At 40.3% G+C, this 24,555-nt stretch overlaps 1 protein-coding gene across 1 annotated transcript; it reads right to left on the reverse strand.

Moving 5' to 3' along the window:
- Positions 1-3,171: 3,171 nt before the first annotated feature.
- On the reverse strand, positions 3,172-22,033 carry fam83hb (family with sequence similarity 83 member Hb). Its single transcript, XM_060942934.1, is given in 7 exon segments — positions 3,172-6,530; positions 8,480-11,366; positions 11,493-11,617; positions 11,733-11,897; positions 12,081-12,136; positions 12,139-12,534; positions 21,825-22,033. Coding segments are annotated over 6 exon segments (3,630 nt in total). The 5' UTR covers positions 12,515-12,534; positions 21,825-22,033; the 3' UTR covers positions 3,172-6,509.
- Between the last annotated feature and the right edge of the window lie 2,522 nt (positions 22,034-24,555).

Raw genomic sequence — 24,555 nt, forward strand, 5'->3', positions numbered from 1 at the left:
ACTTTGACATTCCTGGAAAATTCTTATGCCAATTATACAAAATATTAATTTTCATATTCATGTTATCACAGAGACCTGCAGATCTCTTCAGTTCAAATGTGAGGACCTAGAACAGGAGTCACAGAAGTGAGTAAAAATGTTCAATATAGAAAATAAATTGCAGGTAAGATACATACCTTTTCTAGGGTATCATATTTATTTATGCATAAAGGCAGTGGTGTTGACTAAACTCCTTCATGGCCAATAGATTGTAGTTGTAACCATCCATTAAAACAGCTGATTTTACAAACGGGGCAGTGGCTTGTAGGCACTATGACCCACCTTTTGTCCAAGGATTTTTTTTTTTAGAAACGGTTTCCTCAGGTGGCTCAAATTTGATGCCTCATATATCTCAAAATTCTTGCTAGACTAAATTTTCTTAGATTAAGTTAGTTTTTCAGTTTAGTTTTTCTATACTCCAGCTCTGAAAGCCAAATAATAAAAAGTAAAGTATGTGATACTATACATTATTTTCCTGCACTGTGGGAGATTTTGCCTGCAATTGCTCCTTACTTTAGTAATTCCAAGCCTAGTTTTTCCATATTTCTTGGCAATTTTTACATATCATCTCTAGCTATATTACATGGGCGCAAGTAATTGCTGTTCATGCAGTGTGTAGCCCATCTGACTAATTAGACTAATTATTCATGCTTGGAGGAGAGTGTTAACTGCCCAGTTCTGTATATGTAAACTCATAGATGCCTATAATTGGTGAGTATCTCTCTGAATTGATGGAGCAAAAGACATTAAACTATCCTTTTGATTTCGGAGTTTCGCCATTTGTGCTAAATGGACTTCAGCCTAGGATCAGTGTTTTATCACTGGAAAATAAATTAATTCTGATCCCAGTGGTAGAAAACAACCTTTAAGCCACAAGCCACTTCAGAGCTTCAAATCCTGGGACTTGTAACATGAGGATTTCAACAGCTGATGTGAAAGGACAAATATTTGCAGAGTGTTTGACACTTTATTCAAGTAAACATCTCAAACCCTGTTATTAAAGCACCGATTTAGAATAAGGCGTAAAGTGAACCAGGTAATATCAGTACTCATTACCTTACTGAGGGATGCTGAAAGGTAGAATGGCAAAAGCAATAGACTACCAGGGGGCCTCAGATGCTCAACTCTGATTCATGACCTTTCCCGCACAAATGATCTGCTCTGCAAGCCATCAGCAATGTTATTTATTAACAGTCAAAATAATAGTGTTTAGCCTATTGAGATTATCTGCATCCATTATGGTCTTTGTTTATAGATGCTTTTACTGTCCTTGAACCTTCAACAGCTTGTTTGTACCTAGTGTATTACTCACCACCTGTCAGACTAACGTAATGATGTTTACACACAGAGCTTTGGAAAGGACTGTTGTTAAATGTTACTCATTATGACAGCTGTTGGATGTTTTACTGTGGAAATATATCTGTCATGTCCATGCAGGCAGTTTGCACTGAAACAACAGAAAGAGGAATTTGTACAACAGTACAGCTGTCAGATTCAGGAAACCAAACTGAGACACAGGAAAATTCGGTATTGCTTTGTATTATGATTTTTTAAAATATTTTGTTAAAAAGGAGAAATTACCATAATATTAGTATCCTGTATAAGTGGTTCCAGAGCCACTCTGTAGCTGCATAGGACATTGAATGCAGTCAATACTCTCCTAGGATGAAGTTTGAAAATGAACTGCAGCAGCTGATTGGACAGCATAAGAACTTGTGCACTATGTTTGTAAGTGAGCTATAAAGAACACACACACACAAACATTACACTCTTAAAGGAACAGTCCACCGTACTTCCATAATGAAATATGCTCTTATCTGAATTGAGACGAGCTGCTCCGTACCTCTCCGAGCTTTGCGCGACCTCCCAGTCAGTCAGATGCAGTCAGACGCGCTGTCACTCCTGTTAGGAATGTAGCTAGGCTCAGTATGGCCAATGGTATTTTTTGGGGCTGTAGTTAGATGCGACCAAACTCTTCCACGTTTTTCCTGTTTACATAGGTTTATATGACCAGTGATATGAAACAAGTTCAGTTACACAAATTGAAACGTGGCGATTTTCTATGCTATGGAAAGTGCGCACTATAATGACAGGCGTACTAACACCTTCTGCGCGCTTCGACAGCGCATTGATACGGAGCTCAGATATCAATGCGCTGTCGAAGCGCGCAGAAGGTGTTAGTACGCCTGTCATTATAGTGCGGACTTTCCATAGCATAGAAAATCGCTACGTTTCAATTTGTGTAACTGAACTTGTTTCATATAACTGGTCATATAAACCTATGTAAACAGGAAAAACGCGGAAGAGTTTGGTCGCATCTAACTACAGCCCCAAAAAATACCATTGGCCATGCTGAGCCTAGCTACATTGCTAACAGGAGTGACAGCGCATCTGACTGACTGGGAGGTAGCGCAAAGCTCGGAGAGGTACGGAGCAGCTCGTCTCAATTCAGATAAGAGCATATTTCATTATTGAAGTACGGTGGACTGTTCCTTTAAGACTAATGTTCTTTCACTATATATTCCTTATCCAGTCTAGACAAGATATAAGTTTGACATGCATTATAGATTATTGTATGACTGTTCATGTTTTTAAATTGTTGCATATATATTCTTTTATCTTCGTCAGACTCCAGAAAGACTCCCTGCTGAAGTACAATCTGCTGAATATACCACAGAGCAGTTGCTGAAAGCTGGTATGTCAATTTATGTAAGTTACAGTGTGTGAATCAGTTTAAGGTGCAGTTGATTAAAAAATGTTTTATGTGATGTGTCTTTGTGAATGCTGATGTAGAGAAGCAGAAGTTGGAGCAAGTGACAAATTTGCAGGAAGAGCTGAGTAATGCCCAGGGCACAAATATGCATCTTGATGCTGTGACAGATGCCTGGTGAAACCTTTTTACATGTTTCACATACCTGAGAGAAAGTTGATAAGAGAGCCACACCTCTTCTCAGAAAAAGACACATTAGCTTGCTCTAGTGAAGCTGTACAGACTGGACAAACAGTGTCACTATTATCAATACACTGGGTTTTTTGGTTGGTTGTTTTGTTTTTCTCTGTTGTTGTTCACATGCCAATGTTTGTAGTTCTGGCTGAGTACAAGTAACTTAAAAGTAAAAGGTACAAAAAAACTATTCAGAATTTCAGTTTTTATTTGTTCACATAATACAAAATTTACAATATGTTAACCAAAATTTATAATGGAGACAAAAGCATAATCAACATGGTATCAATAGTAAAATGTAATCATATGTCTATCAAATACCTATAATGTTTTACAGCTTGCACCTGATTAGATGCATACGAAGTTCTTTGGTCTTTAACAGTACCGGTTTGTTTGGTACTAACACTGCACTGACAAAATAGAGCCTCGGCCCAGTCCTGAGACTATAATTATCTAACCATGTATGATACAATCACCTTCTATTGTCAGAGCTATGTTCAAAATGTCAACTCTGAATCATATACACTACATTGTCTTCCAAAAGCAGACAGTGAAGTCAAAAACTACTACTGATTATAGTATACTAAACATATATTCTCATAATATGAGCAATTCTTCAGCAGAGCAGCCAAAATTAAGATTGCCTTAACTTGTCAGGGTTCGGTTTGCCAAAAGCCTCTTAAGGCCAAGAGTATCTTTCTAGTTACCTCCTAAGAGCCGTCGTCAAGCTAACGTGGTTTTCCCGAACAACATCATAGCCCAAGTAATCCTTTAGTTTGCTCTGAATTTACAAAGGACCTGGACCACTCATTCAAAACAAAGAGCGTCTCCTCACAGCCGAATACACAGAATGTGCATGCGGCTTCGAGGGACTTTCACAGTCAGCAGGGGAAACTGGTGTTGAATCTGTTGCTGGTGTTCAATTATTTTTCTTGTACATTGCGAGTACATTGAGTTAATTCCATCCATCCATCCTCTGTAGCCGCTTATCCTGTCCTACAGGGTCGCAGGCAAGCTGGAGCCTATCCCAGCTGGCTATGGGCGAGAGGTGGGGTACACCCTGGACAACTCCACACAGAAAGGCCCTCGCCGGCCGCTGGGCTCGAACCCAGGACCTTCTTGCTGTGAAGCGACACTGCTAACCACTACACCATCGTGCCGCCCCATTGAGTTAATTATTAAATAAATATATGAAAAACATTATGAATATATTTCAATATATTATGGAATCACGTATGGATATCGTAATGTCACATTGATCTCACCACCATCTATCCATCCGTCCATTATCTGTAGCCGCTTATCCTCTCCTACAGGGTCGCAGGCAAGCTGGAGCCTATCCCAGCTGACTACGGGCAAAAGGCGGGGTACACCCTGGACAAGTCGCCAGGTCATCACAGGGCTGACACATAGACACAGACAACCATTCACACTCACATTCACACCTACGGTCAATTTAGAGTCACCAGTTAGCCTAACCTGTATGTCTTTGGACTGTGGGGGAAACCGGAGCACCCGGAGGAAACCCATGCGGACACGGGGAGAACATGCAAAAAAAAAAAGGCCCTTGCCGGCCACGGGGCTCGAACATGGACCTTCTTACTGTGAGGCGACAGCGCTAACCACTACACCACCGTGCCGCCCGTGTGTATATATAAAAAAGGAAGTCAATTCAACCTCCTTAGGTACACAAATGGATCAAAACCTCTCTCTGTGCACGTGCACACATGTAAGGGAGAACATTACCAACCTGGCATTGTGGATAGCAGTTGAAATAATCCTGACTGTATATTTGGGTAACAGTGAAATGAGCGAGCACAGGGAACACATTTACTTAATTATTTATTTTATTATTTGCTCATTCTTTCATGTGAACATTTATTCATTTAATTAAAGAAAACACGCTTGGAATAAAAAAAAAAATATTGCCCAAAAATGTAAAATAGTTTCAATTATTAATTACCACATTATATATGTAAGTCTTAATGACAATTCAATATTTTAACACTTTACATTTCATTGTTTTTTGGTAAAAAAAAAACGAACGCCACGTGACCTCATTGACCGGATTTAGCAACTACTAATGCTTATATCGGGGATGTGCATTGCAAAGAAGCTCTTCGTAATATTGCTGTTAAGACTCCTTCTTGCAAGTGAGTTCGGGAAAACCACGTACCGAAACAATGTTCGTTGCTTAAGAGAGTCTCTCAACACACTCTTTAGCCCTAAAGGGCAACGTTATCGGGAGACCTACCCCAGCTCAGTGATATTGCTAAAGCATGGAACCCAAGGCAAAATGTACTGAAAACCATATTTTAAAAAAATCACCCTAATTATAGCAATGTCGCTTCAGAGAAATATTGGTTTGAAGTTTAAGAAATTAAAGTTCAGTTTTTTTCTGACATAATTCCATTACTGACTTTTCTTTCCTTATAAAAGATTTTGTGTTCACAGAGTTAAACATAGCCAGTTTTTCTATGCTTTTTTAGGGTTAGAAGATACCCCATACAGTGAAATTTTTATTTAATACCATTATCTTAAGTACTGCAACTAAAATAGGTACCACGTTTTGCTGTGAATGTAATTCCGTTCCCAAAGAACTACCCATATATATTCTGAAATTTTGCTCCATGCGTTTTAATTCTATAGTTTTGCAAATTTGTTTACAATTTTGACTTGACTGTCTCACCATTTAAAGGAGAACAGTGTAGGTCCTAAATAATCCAAAAGTGAATATCCCCAAATTAGTGGTGTTAAGAACATGTCTGCGCTCAGTTATTAACCTCCTGTCTGCCAGCATAATAGTGACCCTGACTGCTTTAACAAACCTCAAAACTTTCTTTTTCCTTACATTTTCTTTTCTCTCTCACTTCTGTCGCAGTGTCTCGTGTTGAGATTTTCCACTCACATTCTCTCTCTTGCCTCTCTCATACCATCCCCTTCTACATTTTCACACTGCTTTGTTTTTCCCTCAAGCTGAGGGTCCCCCCCCCAAAAAAAGCCCTGTTTGGACTTCTTAATACATGTATTCCATTGGCACAGCTAAACCACAGATGTGGTTATAGCATGATGTATCTTGGAGTGGAGTGTATGTATGATTCCCCCCCCCCCCCCCCCCCATGTCATACTTATACTTTTGTCTAGGCATGTCAGTCCACACCTGAGAATGGTGTGATATTGAAAAGTCACAAATACTGAACTCTGCACAAACTGACAAATGCACAAGTCATGAAACTTCTAAAAAAAAATTCAAACACTTGCTTGGCCTGGTGTGTTTATATATCCAGTGGGGATAATGTTTGATCTCTGGTTTTAGGCAGTGTGCGCTGATGCCTTTTAAGGGCAGAGTAATTTGACTGCGGGCCCCAGATTGGCACAGTCTGAGGAATATTCCTCTCACTTTAGGCAGACTCCTCAAATTTTAGGTTGTTTTTTTCAATGCACTTTTTCAGAGTTTATCACATCAGTTGTTGGCACCTTTTTTTTGAGGTCTCACACCTTTTTGTAGACTGTATGTCATGTTTTGTTATCCAAGGTTATTCCCCATCTGTTGAGAGGTGGAAAGAAAGGCATGTAAGTAGAACAAGATATTTCTTATATCTCATCAGACTACAGAACTTTTCTATAAATAGCAAGTGAGCTTACATATAGTGGTGCTTGAAAGTTTGTGAACCCTTTAGAATTTTCTATATTTCTGCATAAATATGACCTAAAACATCATCAGATTTTCACACAAGTCCTAAAAGTAGATAAAGAGAACCCAGTTAAACAAATGAGACAAAAATATTATACTTGGTCATTTATTTATTGAGGAAAATGATCCAATATTACATATCTGTGAGTGGCAAAAGTATGTGAACCTCTAGGATTAGCAGTTAATTTGAAGGTGAAATTAGAGTCACGTGTTTCCAATCAATGGGATGACAATCAGGTGTGAGTGGGCACCCTGTTTTATTTAAAGAACAGGGATCTATCAAAGTCTGATCTTCACAACACATGTTTGTGGAAGTGTATCGTGGCACGAACAAAGGAGATTTCTGAGGACCTCAGAAAAAGCGTTGTTGATGCTCATCAGGCTGGAAAAGGTTACAAAACCATGTCTAAAGAGTTTGGACTCCACCAATCCACAGTCAGACAGATTGTGTACAAATGGAGGAAATTCAAGACCATTGTTACCCTCCCCAGGAGTGGTCGACCAACAAAGATCACTCCAAGAGCAAGGCGTGTAATAGTCGAGAAGGTCACAAAGGACCCCAGGGTAACTTCTAAGCAACTGAAGGCCTCTCTCACATTGGCTAATGTTAATGTTCATGAGTCCACCATCAGGAGAACACTGAACAACAATCGTGTGCATGGCAGGGTTGCAAAGAGAAAGCCACTGCTCTCCAAAGAGAACATTGCTGCTCATCTGCAGTTTGCTAAAGATCATGTGGACAAGCCAGAAGGCTATTGGAAAAATGTTTTGTGGATGGATGAGACCAAAATAGAACTTTTGGTTTAAATGAGAAGCGTTACGTTTGGAGAAAGAAAAACACTGCATTCCAGCATAAGAACCTTATCCCATCTGTGAAACGTGGTGGTGGTAGTATCATGGTTTGGGCCTGTTTTGCTGCATCTGGGCCAGGATGGCTTGCCATCATTGATGGAACAATGAATTCTAAATGATACCAGTGAATTCTAAAGGAAAATGTCAGGACATCTGTCCATGAACTGAATCTCAAGAGAAGATGGGTCATGCAGCAAGACAACGACCCTAAGCACACAAGTCGTTCTACCAAAGAATGGTTAAAGAAGAATAAAGTTAATGTTTTGGAATGGCCAAGTCAAAGTCCTGACCTTAACCCAATCGAAATGTTGTGGAAGGACCTGAAGCGAGCAGTTCATCTGAGGAAACCCACCAACATCCCAGAGTTGAAGCTGTTCTGTACGCAGGAATGGGCTAAAATTGCTCCAAGCCGGTGTGCAGGACTGATCAACAGTTACTGCAAATGTTTAGTTGCAGTTATTGCTGCACAAGGGGGTCACACCAGATACTGAAAACAAAGGTTCACATACTTTTGCCATTCACAGATATTGGATCATTTTCCTCAATAAATAAATGACCAAGTATAAATTTTTGTCTCATTTGTTTAACTGGGTTCTCTTTATCTACTTTTAGGACTTGTGTGAAAACCTGATGATGTTTTAGGTCATATTTATGCAGAAATGTAGAAAATTCTAAAGGGTTCACAAACTTTCAAGCACCACTGTAGTTTGGGATGTAAAATAAAATTAAAGGTTGGCATGGATAAAACACTAAACCTATTTACTAACTTATAAAAATGGATTAATCTGCAGTAAAACATATTATGGTAGACTAAAACAAATTGCTGTATTTTTCACATTTGTTACATGAACTACATTATGAATCATATTTTCTTGTTCTTCAGTTGTGTAGTGCTTTTGCTTCGTCTTTCCTACACCTTCAGGTAACTATTCTTGAGTATGTCGGACTACCTCAAAGCGACTGTAGACCTTCTTCTCTTTGCGCATACTCTCTATTCTCTTCAGTAGGCTGTCCCGCTCCTGAGGGTTGACTTGAGCTCGGTTGAACCGGTTTCGATTCTGGAAACGCTGGACTGGCTCACGATCGAGGTTTGAAACATGACCTCCTTTTTCCCCCTCAACATTTCCAGTCTCGTCAGCTTGTTTGGCCAGCTCCTGTCTATTCTTCTGGCTGTTTGCAGAGATTTTCTCAAGGATTACCTTGGTGTCATCCCTGAGGTTGCTGCTGAATAGCACAGTAGAGGTAGAGGACTGATAACGAGATGGACTTGGCTTATTGATTGATTTGGAATTGTCAGTTGTTGATGCTGACACTGAATCAGAGTGTGTTTCTTTCCCTTTAGAGGAAGCTTCCACTGATGCTTCAGGGACAGTTTTCATTTGCTTGTCATCTGCAGTACTTAACCCTCCTGAATTCTTTTTCTCTCCTTTGGGCCCAAGAAAACCCTTTAGTCTCTGTGTCTGCTTTTTCAGGAAATCAAGAGCCTTTGTGTCTTTGCTTTCTGAGCCTATAACATTGAGGGACATGTTGGAGCCCTGTCGACTTAAGCTAAAACTTTCTTTGGACTCCGTCTGTGGCATGGTTGATGAGCTGAGGCTTCGAGACTTTTTAAGTTCACTTTTTTCAGCATCTGTTGCATCTGTGAGAATGTCATCGCCACATGAGGTGTGACGTGTGTGAGAACTTTTGAAAGGTTTCAGTGAAAACTTAGGTGAAGGAAAGGGCTTTGAAAACTTTGGTTCCTTAGCTGTTTCTTTCTTTGCTGCATCTGTGGACTCCTCCATCAGCACAGAACTATCCATGTGTAATTTTTCTTCACCACGCCCTGACTTTGTTATTACCACAAAGGGTTTTTCAGCAGAATCTGTTTGTACCGTTGTTGTTGTTGTTGATGATGTTACTGTTGATGTTACTGTTGATGTTGCTGTTGTTGAGAGAGGATTTGCAGGGGTAACTGAAACAGATGAAACTGTCACTGCTGCTGTGCTTGGTTGAATATCTGGCTTTTTTGAACGTGGCTCTTGACTTGTATTTAAAGCTTTCTCTGTTTTTGAATTCTTTCTCTTTATAGACAGTTCTTTAAAGTACTGCAGACGGCTTTCTGGATCATTCATGTCCAAAGTGATGCTAGTCGGTTTTGGCAATGCAGGCTCTGTATGTTTTGTAATGTCTTTTACTTCAAGCCCAGGATTCTTAGATTGCTCTTTAATTTCGTCAGTGTTCTTAGCAGGGTCCTGCTCTGTTTTAGAAGTTACCTCTTCTTGTACCACCTCCTTACTGTCCTTTTCTTCTTTCTTTTTATGCTTATTCCAGTCAAAAGGCTCCCTAGAAAATGACTTCCTCTTTTCTAAAATCTCTGCTACAATTGAAGATGTTCTAATTGGGTTATTCTCGTCATCCTCTTGTAGCGCGTCTCCAGAAACTGCAGAGCTGTGTTGCTCTACCTTAGAAGAACTGAAGATGAGGGAGGAGCGTAATCGTGAGCTCCTCTGCAGCACTGGGTTGATACGGCTCCGGAATGATTCATGTTTGGTGATGCTGATCTCTTTTACATTTTTTGAATCCTTTAAATCCATCTCCTTTTCACTGTCAGTCTCTGCTGATGTGAGTGGTGTAGCTGTAATAGCTGATTTCTTTTGAGAATCCGTTCCTGCAGAAGCCTGATCAGTGATTACATCTTTTGCTTGTTTCCTGTCTGGTAAAATGGGTTTACCAAAGCGAAGCCGTAAGTCAAGTTTTGGTTTGCTTTTTATGGCAGGTGGTTCTTGTGTGTTAAAGCAAAACCCTGGAACCTCTGGATTGTATTGTCTGCTTTCAGGTTGTTGTTGTTGTGGCTCATCAAAAGCATCTGGACCCAAAGGTTGTTGCAAGCCCTCTTCCCCATTATTTTCATAAGTATTAAGATAGGAGTTGATCCTCCAGCTCCGTAATCCCTGCTTAACACTTGGGTCTTGGGACTGTCTTCCCTGCTCTCCACCAGCGAACATTTGTTTATGATCTAGAGGATGAAGTTGAGTGGGTGAGCTCTGACAGGCATATGCATGACTGAGAGTTGGCCGTTTTTGATTTGATTGACCAAAACGAGCCACGCCTTGATGAAGCCTACTTTCTGGATCATGGCCAAGGTCTTCGGAGGATAGGACACTGTGGTTATCTGGTGATTCTAGTTCAGCTTGATGCACAGGGTCAGAGTATTGATCTAGCTGGTAAAGACTAGAGCTCCGAAGAGAGTCGAACCGCCCAGTTTCTGGTCCTATACACTCACTTTGATAGAATTGCTGGTCTCTCTGATAGTGTGCTTCCATCTCATCCAAGTTGTTCATGACACGTTGCTTCATGTACTGTCGAGAAGAGGAGTAGCTCTCACGAGTGCCTTCAGCATAGCTATGCCTTTTATACGAGTTACTTTCTAGCTGACGTGAAGTAATTATTGGCCTGCCTTGCTCCAAGAAAGACTGTTGCATTCTCGTCTGATGTGAAATGTATTTGCTAGCCTGCAATACAACACCTCCTGGCTCAAGGGAGTGGCGGAATGAGTCCTCTCTTCTGAAAGGCAGAGGAGTATCAAGGCGGTCTCCTCCAAATGGGTATCCCAAAAGCTCAGGGTGCCGAAGAAATCCTCGAGGATTCCTCAGAGATTGTGACCTTTTTAATCCAAACTGGTTGCTTAAGTAACCACTCGTGCTGTCAGGTGGCATAGGCACAAGGGAATTTTCAACAACAAGGGGCTGGGATTGAGCAAAGAGAATGCGAAATTCCTCATCAAAAGTGGCCACAAGTTCTCCCAAAAACAGATGAGCTATACAGCGATGTATCTTCTCAAAAGACCACATAAAACTGAAAGAAAAAATACATTTTTCAGGAATTAGAAGAGTGGCAATTATTGATTTGATCTAGTACTGTTAGACTAATAATTGCCGATTATTTTTAAACAGATTTTTAAGTGTAGAGGCCTAAACTCACCTATAGTTCCCACTGAGCACTGCCCTGCAGTCAACTAGAAGGAAGCGGTCCATCATCTGCCCTTTAAATGACTTTCCTGTGCGACAGAAATATGTAATGCCAGCAACTGTCCTCACCCGCATCATCTGTAACATGTTCAACAGGAAGTCACTACATAATGTCTATGTACGTAAATGACTAAAGGCACAAGAACATTCCAGTGTTTTGTAGAAGTAATTTATTTTTATAGGCAGGCCTTACATGGACCATATCCAGGTTAACTTTGCAGCTTGTCACCATGGAAATAAAGTGATGGGCATTTTGTTCATCCAGTAGAATATAAACGGGCACGTGCCGTTGAGCAGCATCAAGCAGATCAGAAAATATATCAATATCTGTGAACATATCCATTACCACTGCAATGACCTGTTGGGTAAAGGGAATTATAATTTGGTTAGACATCAGTTCAATCTCGAATCCTTATCTGCTAGGTGTTTAGGGTACTAGTCAGTTTATTTCATCTATGTGTGAGGCACTATATATCATATGTTTCTTGATCAGTATTTTTCCCAACTAATTAAGTTACTGCAGCTATTCTAAGGTACTAACCTGGTGTGCATTTTTAATGAGACGTCTGGCTTGTTCCTTGATGCTGGGCATTTCAGCAGTGTTGTAACTTCAGTGGGCCCTACAAAACTATGTTGTTGCAGTGGCCAACCAAGTTCCAAACCTGGAGCATCCACGTCAGAGTGCAATGGCCAGTATGTGTCTGATGAGCCGTCCTGATTCATTTCATGGTATGGTAGTTCTGGTACAGATGCAACATTTTGTGGCAACTGCACAGTATTTTTAATGTGCTCAATCTCTGTTCTTGACAGGAACTCAACAACATTAGCATTTTGTATAAAGTTATAATATCCCTCGAGATCGTTTTCCACCAGAGCATCTATTGCCAGTCTGTACTCTTCCCGATAATGTGGTGGCAGATAGTTAGGATCCAGAGGGTTGTCTCCCACTGAAGAGCACTGGGAGCGATGGGCCATGATGGAGCAGGGGGCAAAATCTGAGTAAAGAAAACACATTTCATACAATCAGAGGTGGGTAAAGTAAGTAAAAACTATATTCAAGTAAAAGTATTATCACTTTATGTGAATGGTTGTCTGTGTCTATGTGTCAGCCCTGTGATGACCTGGCGACTTGTCCAGGGTGTACCCCGCCTTTCGCCCGTAGTCAGCTGGGATAGGCTCCAGCTTGCCTGTGACCCTGTAGAACAGGATAAAGCAGCTACAGATAATGAGATGAGATGAGATTATCACTTTATAACAATAATAATTACTCAAGTAGAAGTAAAAGTATTCATCAAAATAATGACTTAAGTCTCATCTCATCTCATTATCTCTAGCCGCTTTATCCTGTTCTACAGGGTCGCAGGCAAGCTGGAGCCTATCCCAGCTGACTACGGGCGAAAGGCGGGGTACACCCTGGACAAGTCGCCAGGTCATCACAGGGCTGACACATAGGCTACGTTTACATTACGTCGAATCAGCGGATCATCAGATTAACGTTCTTAAAACGATTCGCGTTGACACTAAAACCGTTAGCCGTGCACACAGCAACACCAATACGCGGATACGCTCGGCTCCGCAGGCATCCTGCGCTCCAAATCACTCCGCCCTGAACAGCGAGTGCCCTCTGGAGGGTGCGCACTCCGGCCCTGCGCAGCTCACAGAGCGCGCGAGTGAAGTGAACAAGCCACGATTCGGGACTGAGCCGCTGTGTGTGTGATCCCAGCGCATATCACTTATTACTTGCAAGTGGAAGGATGGCAAGCCTAAAGACAATCATAACTACACAATGGGCAGTATTTGCATCAGTATTTGCAGTATTTTCATACTTTTATACTCTTTAATGAAAGGTGATACAAGGCGGAAGTCTGCGCCGTTTTTCAGCAGTCGCGTCACATGACCAACGCCAGCGAATCAGGAAGGTGGATGTCACAGTGACGTTGTCCAATGAGACGCCAGCTAGAGCTCAGCACAGCGTATCCGCGTATTCTCAATGTTTACACAGCACCGGAGCTGATACGATCTAGATTGAATACGTGGACGCTGGCGGATTCCCGTTTCCCCGCTTTTTCAGGGGGGTTAATGTAAACGGACAGTGCGTCCGCGAAGAAAACGAGACAGATACGGTCTAGTGTAAACGTAGCCATAGACACAGACAACCATTCACACTCACATTCACACCTACGGTCAATTTAGAGCCACCAGTTAACCTAACCTGCATGTCTTTGGACTGTGGGGGAAACCGGAGCACCCGGAGGAAACCCACGCGGACACGGGGAGAACATGCAAACTCCACACAGAAAGGCCCTCGCCGGCCACGGGGCTCGAACCCAGACCTTCTTGCTGTGAGGCGACAGCGCTAACCACTACACCACCGTGCAGCCCATAATGACTTAAGTATGAGTAAAAAAAAAAGAATCTCATAAATTGAGTTAATAAGTAACTTCATACAATGATTTATTACATCTATAATGTATTACAGGGGTGGCACAGTGGCGTAGTGATAAGCACTGTCACCTACCCATGCTTAGGTCCAGTCAACTGGCTACTCTAAATTGCCCATAGGCGTGAATATGAGCATGAATGATTGTCTGTGTCTGTGTTAGGCCCACAATAAACTGGCAACCTGCCCAGGGTGTACCCTGCTGCTCACCCGAAGTCAGCAGGGATTGGTTCCAGCTCACGCGACCCTGATGGATAAGTGGCATAGATAATGGATGGATAATGTATTACGTTCAAATGTATCAGAATATCAGTTATGCCCAAAATAAAAATTTAAAGTGTCTAATAAACACAATATAAAATCTGTTCATTTATGTACTATTCCAATTTAAAAATGCAAATAAAAAAGCTAAATATTTACCAAGTAACATAAATTAAGGCAATTTTGCCACAGGCTAATTTCATAAATTGTCCTGGATAAAGAGAGCTGAATAGAGCCGTGTGTGTGTGTACAATCGCTGAAAAGTGAACAAAAATAAAACGCACCTCTTTTGAAACCAATACCAACATCACAACACTTTATTTTCTTAAAACGTAACACAATCCTGGACTATTTATGTTTGTCCATTTGTGTGTTTAAACTCCATGTATTAAAGCAGTCAATGTCATAGAAACTGTACACATATGAATAAAAATATTTTAATAAATTAAATAAAATTAGTGAGAAGTGTGTAGTCTAATGTAACATGAGTACATTTTTTAAATCGTAAATGTACTCGAGTAAAATTGAAAAGTATTGTGCATTACAACTACTCCTACAAGTACAGTTTATTGGAAAAAGTTACTTAAGTACATGTAAGAGAGTAAACAATGTATTAAACGTTTTATTTACTGTCCTTAGTTTTATATTGATAAGGCTTGACTATATGTAAATCAAACATCAAAAACTACCTTAGCCACAATGATAAACACACAGGTTTTTATTTAGGAAAGGTCTGGGTCTGAACAAAAATTCCTATTGGTTGTGTAATTTGCCACTTATAGCTCCAATATGTTATTTGTGGCTTGCCTCTGAGTATGTGCATTTATTTGTACTGTGCGCCACCATGGAAACATAGACTGAGGGCTTTTGAGTGACTCATTGTGGGTAAAAGAAGGAGGGTAGCAAAAGCAGGAAAAGTTTTTGACACAAAGGCAGTTTTCTGTATCAATGCTGTGTTATTCAGAGTAGGTCATCTATTCGACAGACCGTCTGTTATGAATGCATGAGTATTAAGTTTAACAGATTCAATGTTAACAGATTTTCACATATCGTTGAATTGCACTGTCTAAACTTTCCTTTCGGTCATATTTTAGCTTCATTCACACGGATAACAGTAGTCAGTTTATAATTTACATTCATGCCATTTTAATGCAAAAAGCCACATTATTTTACTGCTTTAAAGACATTTTAACCAAATGATCTCACAAGCAAATTATCTACATAAAATCCCAGCAATCATACACAAGCCTGGGCATGAGGCACCGACGTTTTCCTGAAACACTTCATCACTGAAGTTTAGTTTAGGTATGCTGCAGTGCTCACAAACAGCAAAACGAACTGTTTTGTAATTGGTAGGGTTGTTACAAAATCTTACTTGAATTTTATCCTCATGCTGATTGAGTTAGTGCTAATGAGCCTCTGTGTGTTTGCTGAATCTCTTTACTAGCTTGGTAACTTTATTAACAGTATCACGAATTAACAATATAGCAACTACAACACATTCATTTCTCCTCTGCCAGTCATGGGTGAGCTAGAGCCAATCCCAGCTGACAATGGGCAAGAAGCAGAGTACACCCTGGAGTCTATCATAGGGCTAACAGAGAGACAGACAGCTATTCACACTCGCATTCACACCGATGGGAAATTTAAAGTAGCCAGTTAATCTAATCCACACATCTTTCAACTGTGGGATGAAATCAAAGCACCCCAAGGAAATGCACACAGGTACGAAGAGAACATGCAAACTCCACACCGAAAGGCCCCGGTCGACCAGCAGGTTCAAACACACAACCTGCTTTCTGCAAGATGACCGTTCTAACCACTGCATCACCATGCTGCCCAAACTACAATATAATGAGTACATATTAAAAACAACGCAAACGAGTCACAGTGTAAAGCAATGCATTGGCTTCTGAACTGTATATAGCTCCTGAAACCTATTTGCTTGACCGCTGTTCTGAAATACACCCTTCAAATAAAAACACAATTGAATATATAACCAAAGCTACTAACTATCATGGTTCTCTTAAAGGAACAGTCCACCGTACTTCCATAATGAAATATGCTCTTATCTGAATTGAGACGAGCTGATCCGTACCTCTCCGAGCTTTGCGCGACCTCCCAGTCAGTCAGACGCGCTGTCACTCCTGTTAGCAATGTAGCTAGGCTCAGCATGGCCAATGGTATTTTTTGGGGCTGTAGTTAGATGCGACCAAACTCTTCCGCATTTTTCCTGTTTACATAGGTTTATATGACCAGTGATATGAAACAAGTTCAGTTACACAAATTGAAACGTAGCGATTTTCTATGCTATGGAAAGTCCGCACTATAATGACAGGTATACTAACACCTTCTGCGTGCTTCGGCAGCACAGTGATACGGAGCTCAGATATCAATGCGCTGCCGAAGCGCGCAGAAGGTGTTAGTACGCCTGTCATTATAGTGCGGACTTTCCATAGCATAGAAAATCGCTACGTTTCAATTTGTGTAACTGAACTTGTTTCATATCACTGGTCATATAAACCTATGTAAACAGGAAAAACGCGGAAGAGTTTGGTCGCATCTAACTACAGTCCCAAAAAATACCATTGGCCATGCTGAGCCTAGCTACATTGCTAACAGGAGTGACAGCGCGTCTGACTGACTGGGAGGTCGCGTAAAGCTCGGAGAGGTACGGATCAGCTCGTCTCAATTCAGATAAGAGCATATTTCATTATGGAAGTACGGTGGACTGTTCCTTTTAGGCAAGAGGCAACAATCAAAATATTTAATCCGACACAATATTCCAGCTGTAGCTGCAACATAAAATATAACAAAGAAGATTACACTCTTGTGGTGATTGTCCAAAAGATGTCACTCGTGAGTACAAGCTCCACCTCTTGTGTTTAGTAGCTGTTCTCTCTGCTCTGCCTAAGGCTACCTTGCACTTCTTTCTTGTCTACCAGTGAAAGCTGCTTTTCCGCAATTTTATCACTGTCGATTCCAATAAATGGATTGTCTTTTACCTGACTTATATGCTGCCTTGTATAGAACCATCTGTCAAATGAGATGTTAATACTGAAAAAGGTTTTGTTACACTATCACGATGTGCACGTAGCTGAAAAGCGGAGTCTCAACAGTGGTTAGAAATGCTGACCCAATACTTCTACATAGCAGCCACATAGCAGTATCCTAATTAAATATCCTAAATAGGTTGTTTCAGACTGTATTTAGTATGTAATATACAGTGCCCTCCACAATTATTGGCACCCCTTAAAAAGGGTTAGAAAAAATCCATTTTGGGTCTTCAATTTTGGTGAAGTCACTTCGATCGTCAGACTGAAAGAAATGAGAAAAATCCAACCCTTTTTAATTTAAATAAATTAATTCAGAGAAAAACAAATCCCTCAGCAAGAAATAATTATTTCCAATTAAAAAAAAAAAACAAAACACGTTCCATAATTATTGGCATCCCTGCATTTAATACTTTGTACAACCTCCCCAGTAAAACAGCACGGAGTCTTCTCCTGTAATATTTTATAAGTTGGAGATACAGAGCCAGGGCATCTGAGACCATTCCTCTTTACACGATCTCTCCAGATCATCCAGGGTCCTCAGCCCTCTCTTGTTCACTCTCCTCTTCACCTCACCCACAGGTTTTCAATGGGGTTCAGGTCAGGGGACTGAGATGGCCATGGCACCAAATATCAGAATTTTTCTAACCCTTTTTACTAAACGTTGCAAGAGGTGCCAATAATTGTGGAGGGCACTGTATGTTATTACAATTTTACTTGATAAATCCTGACATGTCATTTTAATGGTGAGAGAGTTTATTAAATTAATATAATTTTTAAGATTTCGCATATCTGTTACTTTCATGGCCTGACACCAGTATTGCGCAGTGCAGGATGTTGGGAAACACTGAATCAAAGGTTATTGCTTAGGCCCTGAGGGTTTACTTAACATACTACCCAAGAATCCTCATATTATTACTCACAATATTATTCCTTACATACAATCAGCATAAAACTATGGTCACCTTACGGTACTAATTAAATTATTGGTTAACAACATGATGGAATACCTTCATAACATTTGTCTTCAAATGCATTTATAGTATGAAATTGCAAGATGATTGATTATAAACTTTTGTTTTAAATGAATTTTATATAAATATAACTGTGAACATTACAAAATGTTTTACTGTCTGTTCTGAATAATGAGCTGAATAATGGAAGTGCAATTAACTGATCACAATTGTAACAAGCTACGTCATTCTTAAAAAGAGGTTTTGATAATTATATAAAATCCTCCATATAGTTTCTGAATTAAAGAATCAGACATATTTTCATATTGACATTAAAGTCTCTATGAAATGGCCTCTTCGCTCTGATCGGATTCAGTGCATTGATGTTTTTCCTTCTACAAACTCAAATATTCTAACTTCTTGGTAAAGCTTCTCCCTCCTTGACCTACTTTTGTGAGGTGCCAGAGACTGATTTAAAATTCTTACGTCAATTAATGATGTTCAATTAACACATGCGTTATTTTAAAATTGCACAGTTTTTTCCTCAGGAACAGTTCATGTCGTGTGGTATTACTACTGAGATGATGCACTAAAATATTTTGACTTGGCATTTGAGTTATATTTATCTGTCAAAGTAAGAAATTAATTTTAAAGGGAAGATATACACATCTAGAAACACTTGTTGAAGTTTCATATCTGCTTTCACTTTAATGCAAATGCCATTACTTTTTTTTAAAATATATTATATGATATTTACTTTCGTTTTTAACTGGCACGTTCCTTCCAACACCAAAGCCTGTCTACTGGCATGCTAGTCAGTTCCTCAGTACTTCTTAAACATGTCGCAATGTATTTTAAAAAAAAAAAAGGTGAATATCATAAGACTTGCCTAACCTTTCTTCAAGGTTTGCATTATTATTATTATTATTATTATTATTATATCAAAAAAGTAAATGTTAGCACACTTTCATTTTTATTACTTTTTAAATACTTTCCTTTTTAACGCTAACAAAAAAAAGTGAGATAATTGTTTCGTCCATGACACTCAAAATAAGATGCTAAAATGTTGCCCAAGTTCTAACCACAAGAGACCAAAATCATTGACTCATAGATAAAGAATGAATATCTACATGCTGAGTAACCGAACCCATTGTAAAGCTAATTATCTGCACACGACTTTTAGTTAATTTTTTGTGTGTTTTATTTACCTATATATGTTTAAAGGATATGACTAAGATAAAGTAAAGCTGTTATGCAGTCTCAACTTTCCAGTTTAGCACACACTGACATCTTAGAGACTTGATAGCCGAACACTGCCTGGGGTGAAGTTAGGCCAAGGCCTGTTATTTCTAAAAACCGTCCTGTTTTCTTTAACTTTCCTGCAAACACAGGAATCAGAGAGAGAATCGATCTTAAGTGCAGATCTATGTCAGTTTTGTAAGAGTGCAAGAATTGCTTTGTTACTGCATATAATGTTGAATAAATCTTACCATGTTAGCTTTTAATTAATGACTGCACTATCAGCAACAGGCAAATAATACAAGAGCTCCACTAACATTAAAAATATATTCAGCACACAGTGCAAAATTAGTTACACCTGAACTCTAACTGTAAGCATATTTTTAAAATTAATCTCATTGTTAATTTTTTTGTTAGTTATATAACGCATTAGGATTGCATGAGCAGACTACAGTATAAGGTCTAAATATCATCCAAGGTCCTAAGAGATAAGACAAGAATAGGCATGAAATATTGTAATGCAACATGCATGTAATGTACTAGATAAGCTCCTACTCAGTATTAAAAATCTAAGGAAACTGGGTGTGGGATGAGAAATGTTACATTCTGATTTATTCTTCTTCTAACCCCCCCCCCCACACACACACACACACACACACACACACTTCTATATGGGGTCGATGTGGACAGATTGAGTAGAAAAGGTTAAAGGGCGTATCATGGGTAAATTCAGAAGCAAGATCAATGTAATTCTCCTATTTTATATTAAACTTTGGTCAAATATCTGTCACATTTTGCATTTTGTGCAATTTTTTTTACCTTGCACAATACCAGAAAAATTCAGTTGAAATCAAGCCATTTGAGGCGAATTGGTCCGCCTCTGAAAAAACTTTGGCATTTGGACTTCCCGGGAAACATTGATTTTCGTGACGTCACATACGGGATGCCTCCCTCTGAATCCTACGTCAGTGCTGGTTTGTTTATAGCCTAGGTCACAACCGGACGTATGATTTTTTTGGCCGTGCGATTTTTGGCGTTTCCCAAATCGCTGCGTTTTTTGTTTTTTTTTTTGTTCATGGAGAAAGATGCACGTTGGCCGTAAGTTTGTCTTGCAACCTGAAAAAAACATAAGCACCCATAGAGTTTGTTTGACATGACAAAGAACCTCTGCGGCCGGTCTACGGCCAGTCTACGGCTTGAAAATCAGCACGTCACACGCGCGCCCTCCGTGCGTTTCTTGCATTTTTTGCACGTAGACCGGCCATAGGAGCACGTACGGCCAGTTGTGACCGAGGCTTATAAGAAAACGACCTGGTGGTTTTCTGCAAATTTCTTCAACATTATCGTGTAATTATTAAAATGGTTAACAGATGTATCGTAGGAAGGTGTAGCAACACCAATTTTGATGGGATTAGTACTCATCGTTTTCCAAAAGACCGGACAATGAGAGAGAAATGGGAGTGCTTGGTCTACACAGGCTGTGCACTGACTCTGTGCAAGCTCTTGCAGCCTGCTGGCGCTTCCGCAGATAACGTCACGATTCTGGATCCAGACTCCCTTGGGATTTTTCCAGATGCGTTTTGCTATTTTTAATTTTTTTCTGCTGTAGACAGATGGCCTTATGCAAAATTACCCTTCTGGATGAGTGTGGAAAGGGACATACTTTCATCTAAAAAAAAACCACGAAATTGGTCCAGAATATGCACTTTAGGGCCCACAAGTGACAGCTTGGTGGTGCTGGGGCTCAAACTCCCGACCCTCTGTTCACTAACCCATTTAGCTAGAATCTGATTTCTTAAAAGAAGGTACAAATCTGAATTTTTATGGCTTTTATTTTTAAGTTTTTCAACCAGATTATATCAAACTGAAATTGTTACATTATTACATGGCTTGATTTGAATTTGTGAGCAAGGTTTCAAATTAAACTTTCTAATAAACAGATGTAAAAACAACAAAACTAAACTTCTCAACCCATAAGTATGCTATATTAAACACCAATCTTTAGTAACATACAAGATATTTCCGATGAGTTTGTCTGATTTATCTGCCATTGGGTTAGAATGCGCGCTGGGTGGAATGATGAGCCCTACCTTTAGCAAAGCAGGAAAACATGAGCAAAAGTTTTATTGTTGCTGTTGATGGGTATGCTAGCTTTCAGAATGCTTTCTAATAAATGTATGAGACCACAGCCCGACAGCATCTTCATTGCTCACTAGTGTACAGTCCATGCTGGCCTAAATAATACACAGATTAATGCCATTCCAACCACAAAGTTGTTTCCTTTTGTATCGACAACTTCAAGGTGATCGAGTGGTGAAGGTATTTACTTTGTTTCTTACCTTTGTGTGGAGTCGCCGCTCAGATAACTTGATGTTCAAATCGGGAAGAGTCGGTTTTCCCCCCAGTCCACAGAGTGTGGTATGGCGCCGCGTCACATTCCTGGTCTCCACCCTGCCCTGTTCAGATTTAAGGCCAAAAACCAGTCCCGGCAAAACCTGTAAGAGCTCCGTCTTGCTCTTCTGTACAAAGGCAACAGCGCTCGAAGAGGAACTGCCTGTCTGTCCTTCCAGGGTTTTTTTTTTTTTTTAACTCCTCCCAACTTTCCCAGAGCGTCAACGTTCAAACTGGTGTTCTGCAGGCATTACAAATCCATAAATGAATCCTTAAGCCAGCCCCAAAGTTCAAACAACATGGAAAGCTGCAGTCCCCCACCCCACAGGCTTAGTTCTAGTTTATCTTCAAAGTAAGCTAATTGTGTGTTTTGTAGAAGTACTCCATATCCCAGACTGCACTGCTTTCTAACTTCCTTATCATCGGATAGTACAAGGAGTACATGGTGGACTGGTGTGTTTAAAAAAAAAAAGCTATATTATTCATTATGAGAGCAGTTACATATAATATAAAACTCCTCTCATTATGAATAATATAGCATTTAAATACAGCATTTTTACACCAAAAACCCCCATTTCCAGAAAAGTTGGGATATGTTCCAAAATGCAGTAAAACCCAAAATCTGTGATTTGTTAATTCATATGAACCTGACAAAAGCACAAATAAAAGATTTTCAATAGTTGTACTGACAAACTTAATTGTATTTTGTAAATATGAACGAAGTTAGAATTTGATGCCTGCAACACACTCAAAAAAAAAAAAAAAGTTGGGACAGAGGCATTATTACCATTGTATTACATCACCTTTCCTTTTAATAACAGTTTTTAAGCTTATGGGAAATCTCATCTCATCTCATTATCTGTAGCCGCTTTATCCTGTTCTACAGGGTCGCGGGCGAGCTGGAGCCTATCCCAGCTGACTACGGGCGAAAGGCGGGGTACACCCTGGACAAGTCGCCAGGTCATCACAGGGCTGACACATAGACACAGACAACCATTCACACTCACATTCACACCTACGGTCAATTTAGAGTCACCAGTTAACCAGCAACTGGACTGTGGGGGAAACCGGAGCACCCGGAGGAAACCCACGCAGACACGGGGAGAACATGCAAACTCCGCACAGAAAGGCCCTCGCCGGCCACGGGGCTCGAACCCGGACCTTCTTGCTGTGAGGCGACAGCGCTAACCACTACACCACCGTGCCGCCCTGCTTATGGGAAATACAAAATGCAATTAAGTTGGTCAGTAAAACTACTGAAAATCTTTTCTTTGTACTTTTGTCAGTTAAATAAAGGTTTATGTGAATTAACAAATCACAGAATCGCATTTTTGTTTCTATTGCATTTTGGAAAATGTATCAACTGTTCTGGAAATGGGGTTTCTACATACACACACACGTGTGTGTATGCATATGTGTGTATACATACATACATACATACATACATACATACATGTATGTATGTATATAGCCCTGCGTCTCTGTGTGTCAGCCCTGCGATGACCTGGCGACTTGTCCAGGGTGTACCCTGCCTTTCACCCATAGTCAGCTGGGATAGGCTCCAGCTTGCCTGCGACCCTGTAGAAGGATAAAGTGGCTAGAGATAATGAGATGAGAGATGTATGTATATGTCAAGTTTATTTGTATAGCACTTTTAACAATAAACAGTGTCTCAAAGCAGCTTCACAGAATTTGAACGACTTAAAACATGAGCTAATTTTATCCCTAATCTATCCCCAGTGAGCAAGCCTGTGGCGACGGTGGCAAGGAAAAACTCGGGAAGGAAGGAAGAAACCTCGTGAGGAACCAGACTCAAAAGGGAAGCCATCCTCATTTGAGCAACAACAGACAACATGACTATAACATTAACAGTTTTAACATGAAGTCAGTTTCGTTGATGTTATAACTCTTCATTGATGGAAACTTGAGTGCAAAACTATTCATGACAACTGCAGTCCTAAAGTTAGCAAGTCAACTGTAGTCCTCAGCCACAAAAGCGTTACTGTAAGAGTCCAGAGTGTCCTCCAAGTGTGACTTTCAACTGTCTACAACCAGACACAGGGCACCAGGATGGAGCAGGCAGGTCTGAGGAGCAGAAGAGGTCAGTATCTCGATCCCATGACAGACATGTAACTCAGAGGGACAGATTGGGGGGGGGGGGGGAATACAGGTTGTTAGGTATGCCCAATGTCACCTGAATAAGTAGGAACAGTATACATATTGCGCTGAGTACAAGCAGGGACTCCGGCAAAACTAACTATGACATCATAACTAAAAGGGGAGAGCCAGAAGGTAACACAGGCATGAGGGAGCCCCGGGACATAAAGCAGCAGCCACTACACCATCAACAAACTCGAGTGAGCAAGCGAGTGGGGACTGACAGCATCCATACATCCCAGTTTACCAAAACACTCTATGTCTGAGGACCCTCCAGATCTACAGATTTACCTCATAAACACCATTAACAAAAGGCTTGACTAAACAGATATGTTTTCAGTCTAGACTTAAATGCTGAGACTGTCTGATTCCCGAACATTACTTGGAAGGCTGTTCCATAACTGTGGGGCTTTGTAAGAAAAGGCTCTGCCCCCTGATGTAGCCTTCACTATACGAGGTACCAGCAGATAGCCTGCACCTTTTGATCTACAGTGGTGCTTGAAAGTTTGTGAACCCTTTAGA

Source organism: Neoarius graeffei, chromosome 16, assembly GCF_027579695.1.
Source record: "Neoarius graeffei isolate fNeoGra1 chromosome 16, fNeoGra1.pri, whole genome shotgun sequence".
Taxonomy (NCBI): Eukaryota; Metazoa; Chordata; class Actinopteri; order Siluriformes; family Ariidae; genus Neoarius; species Neoarius graeffei.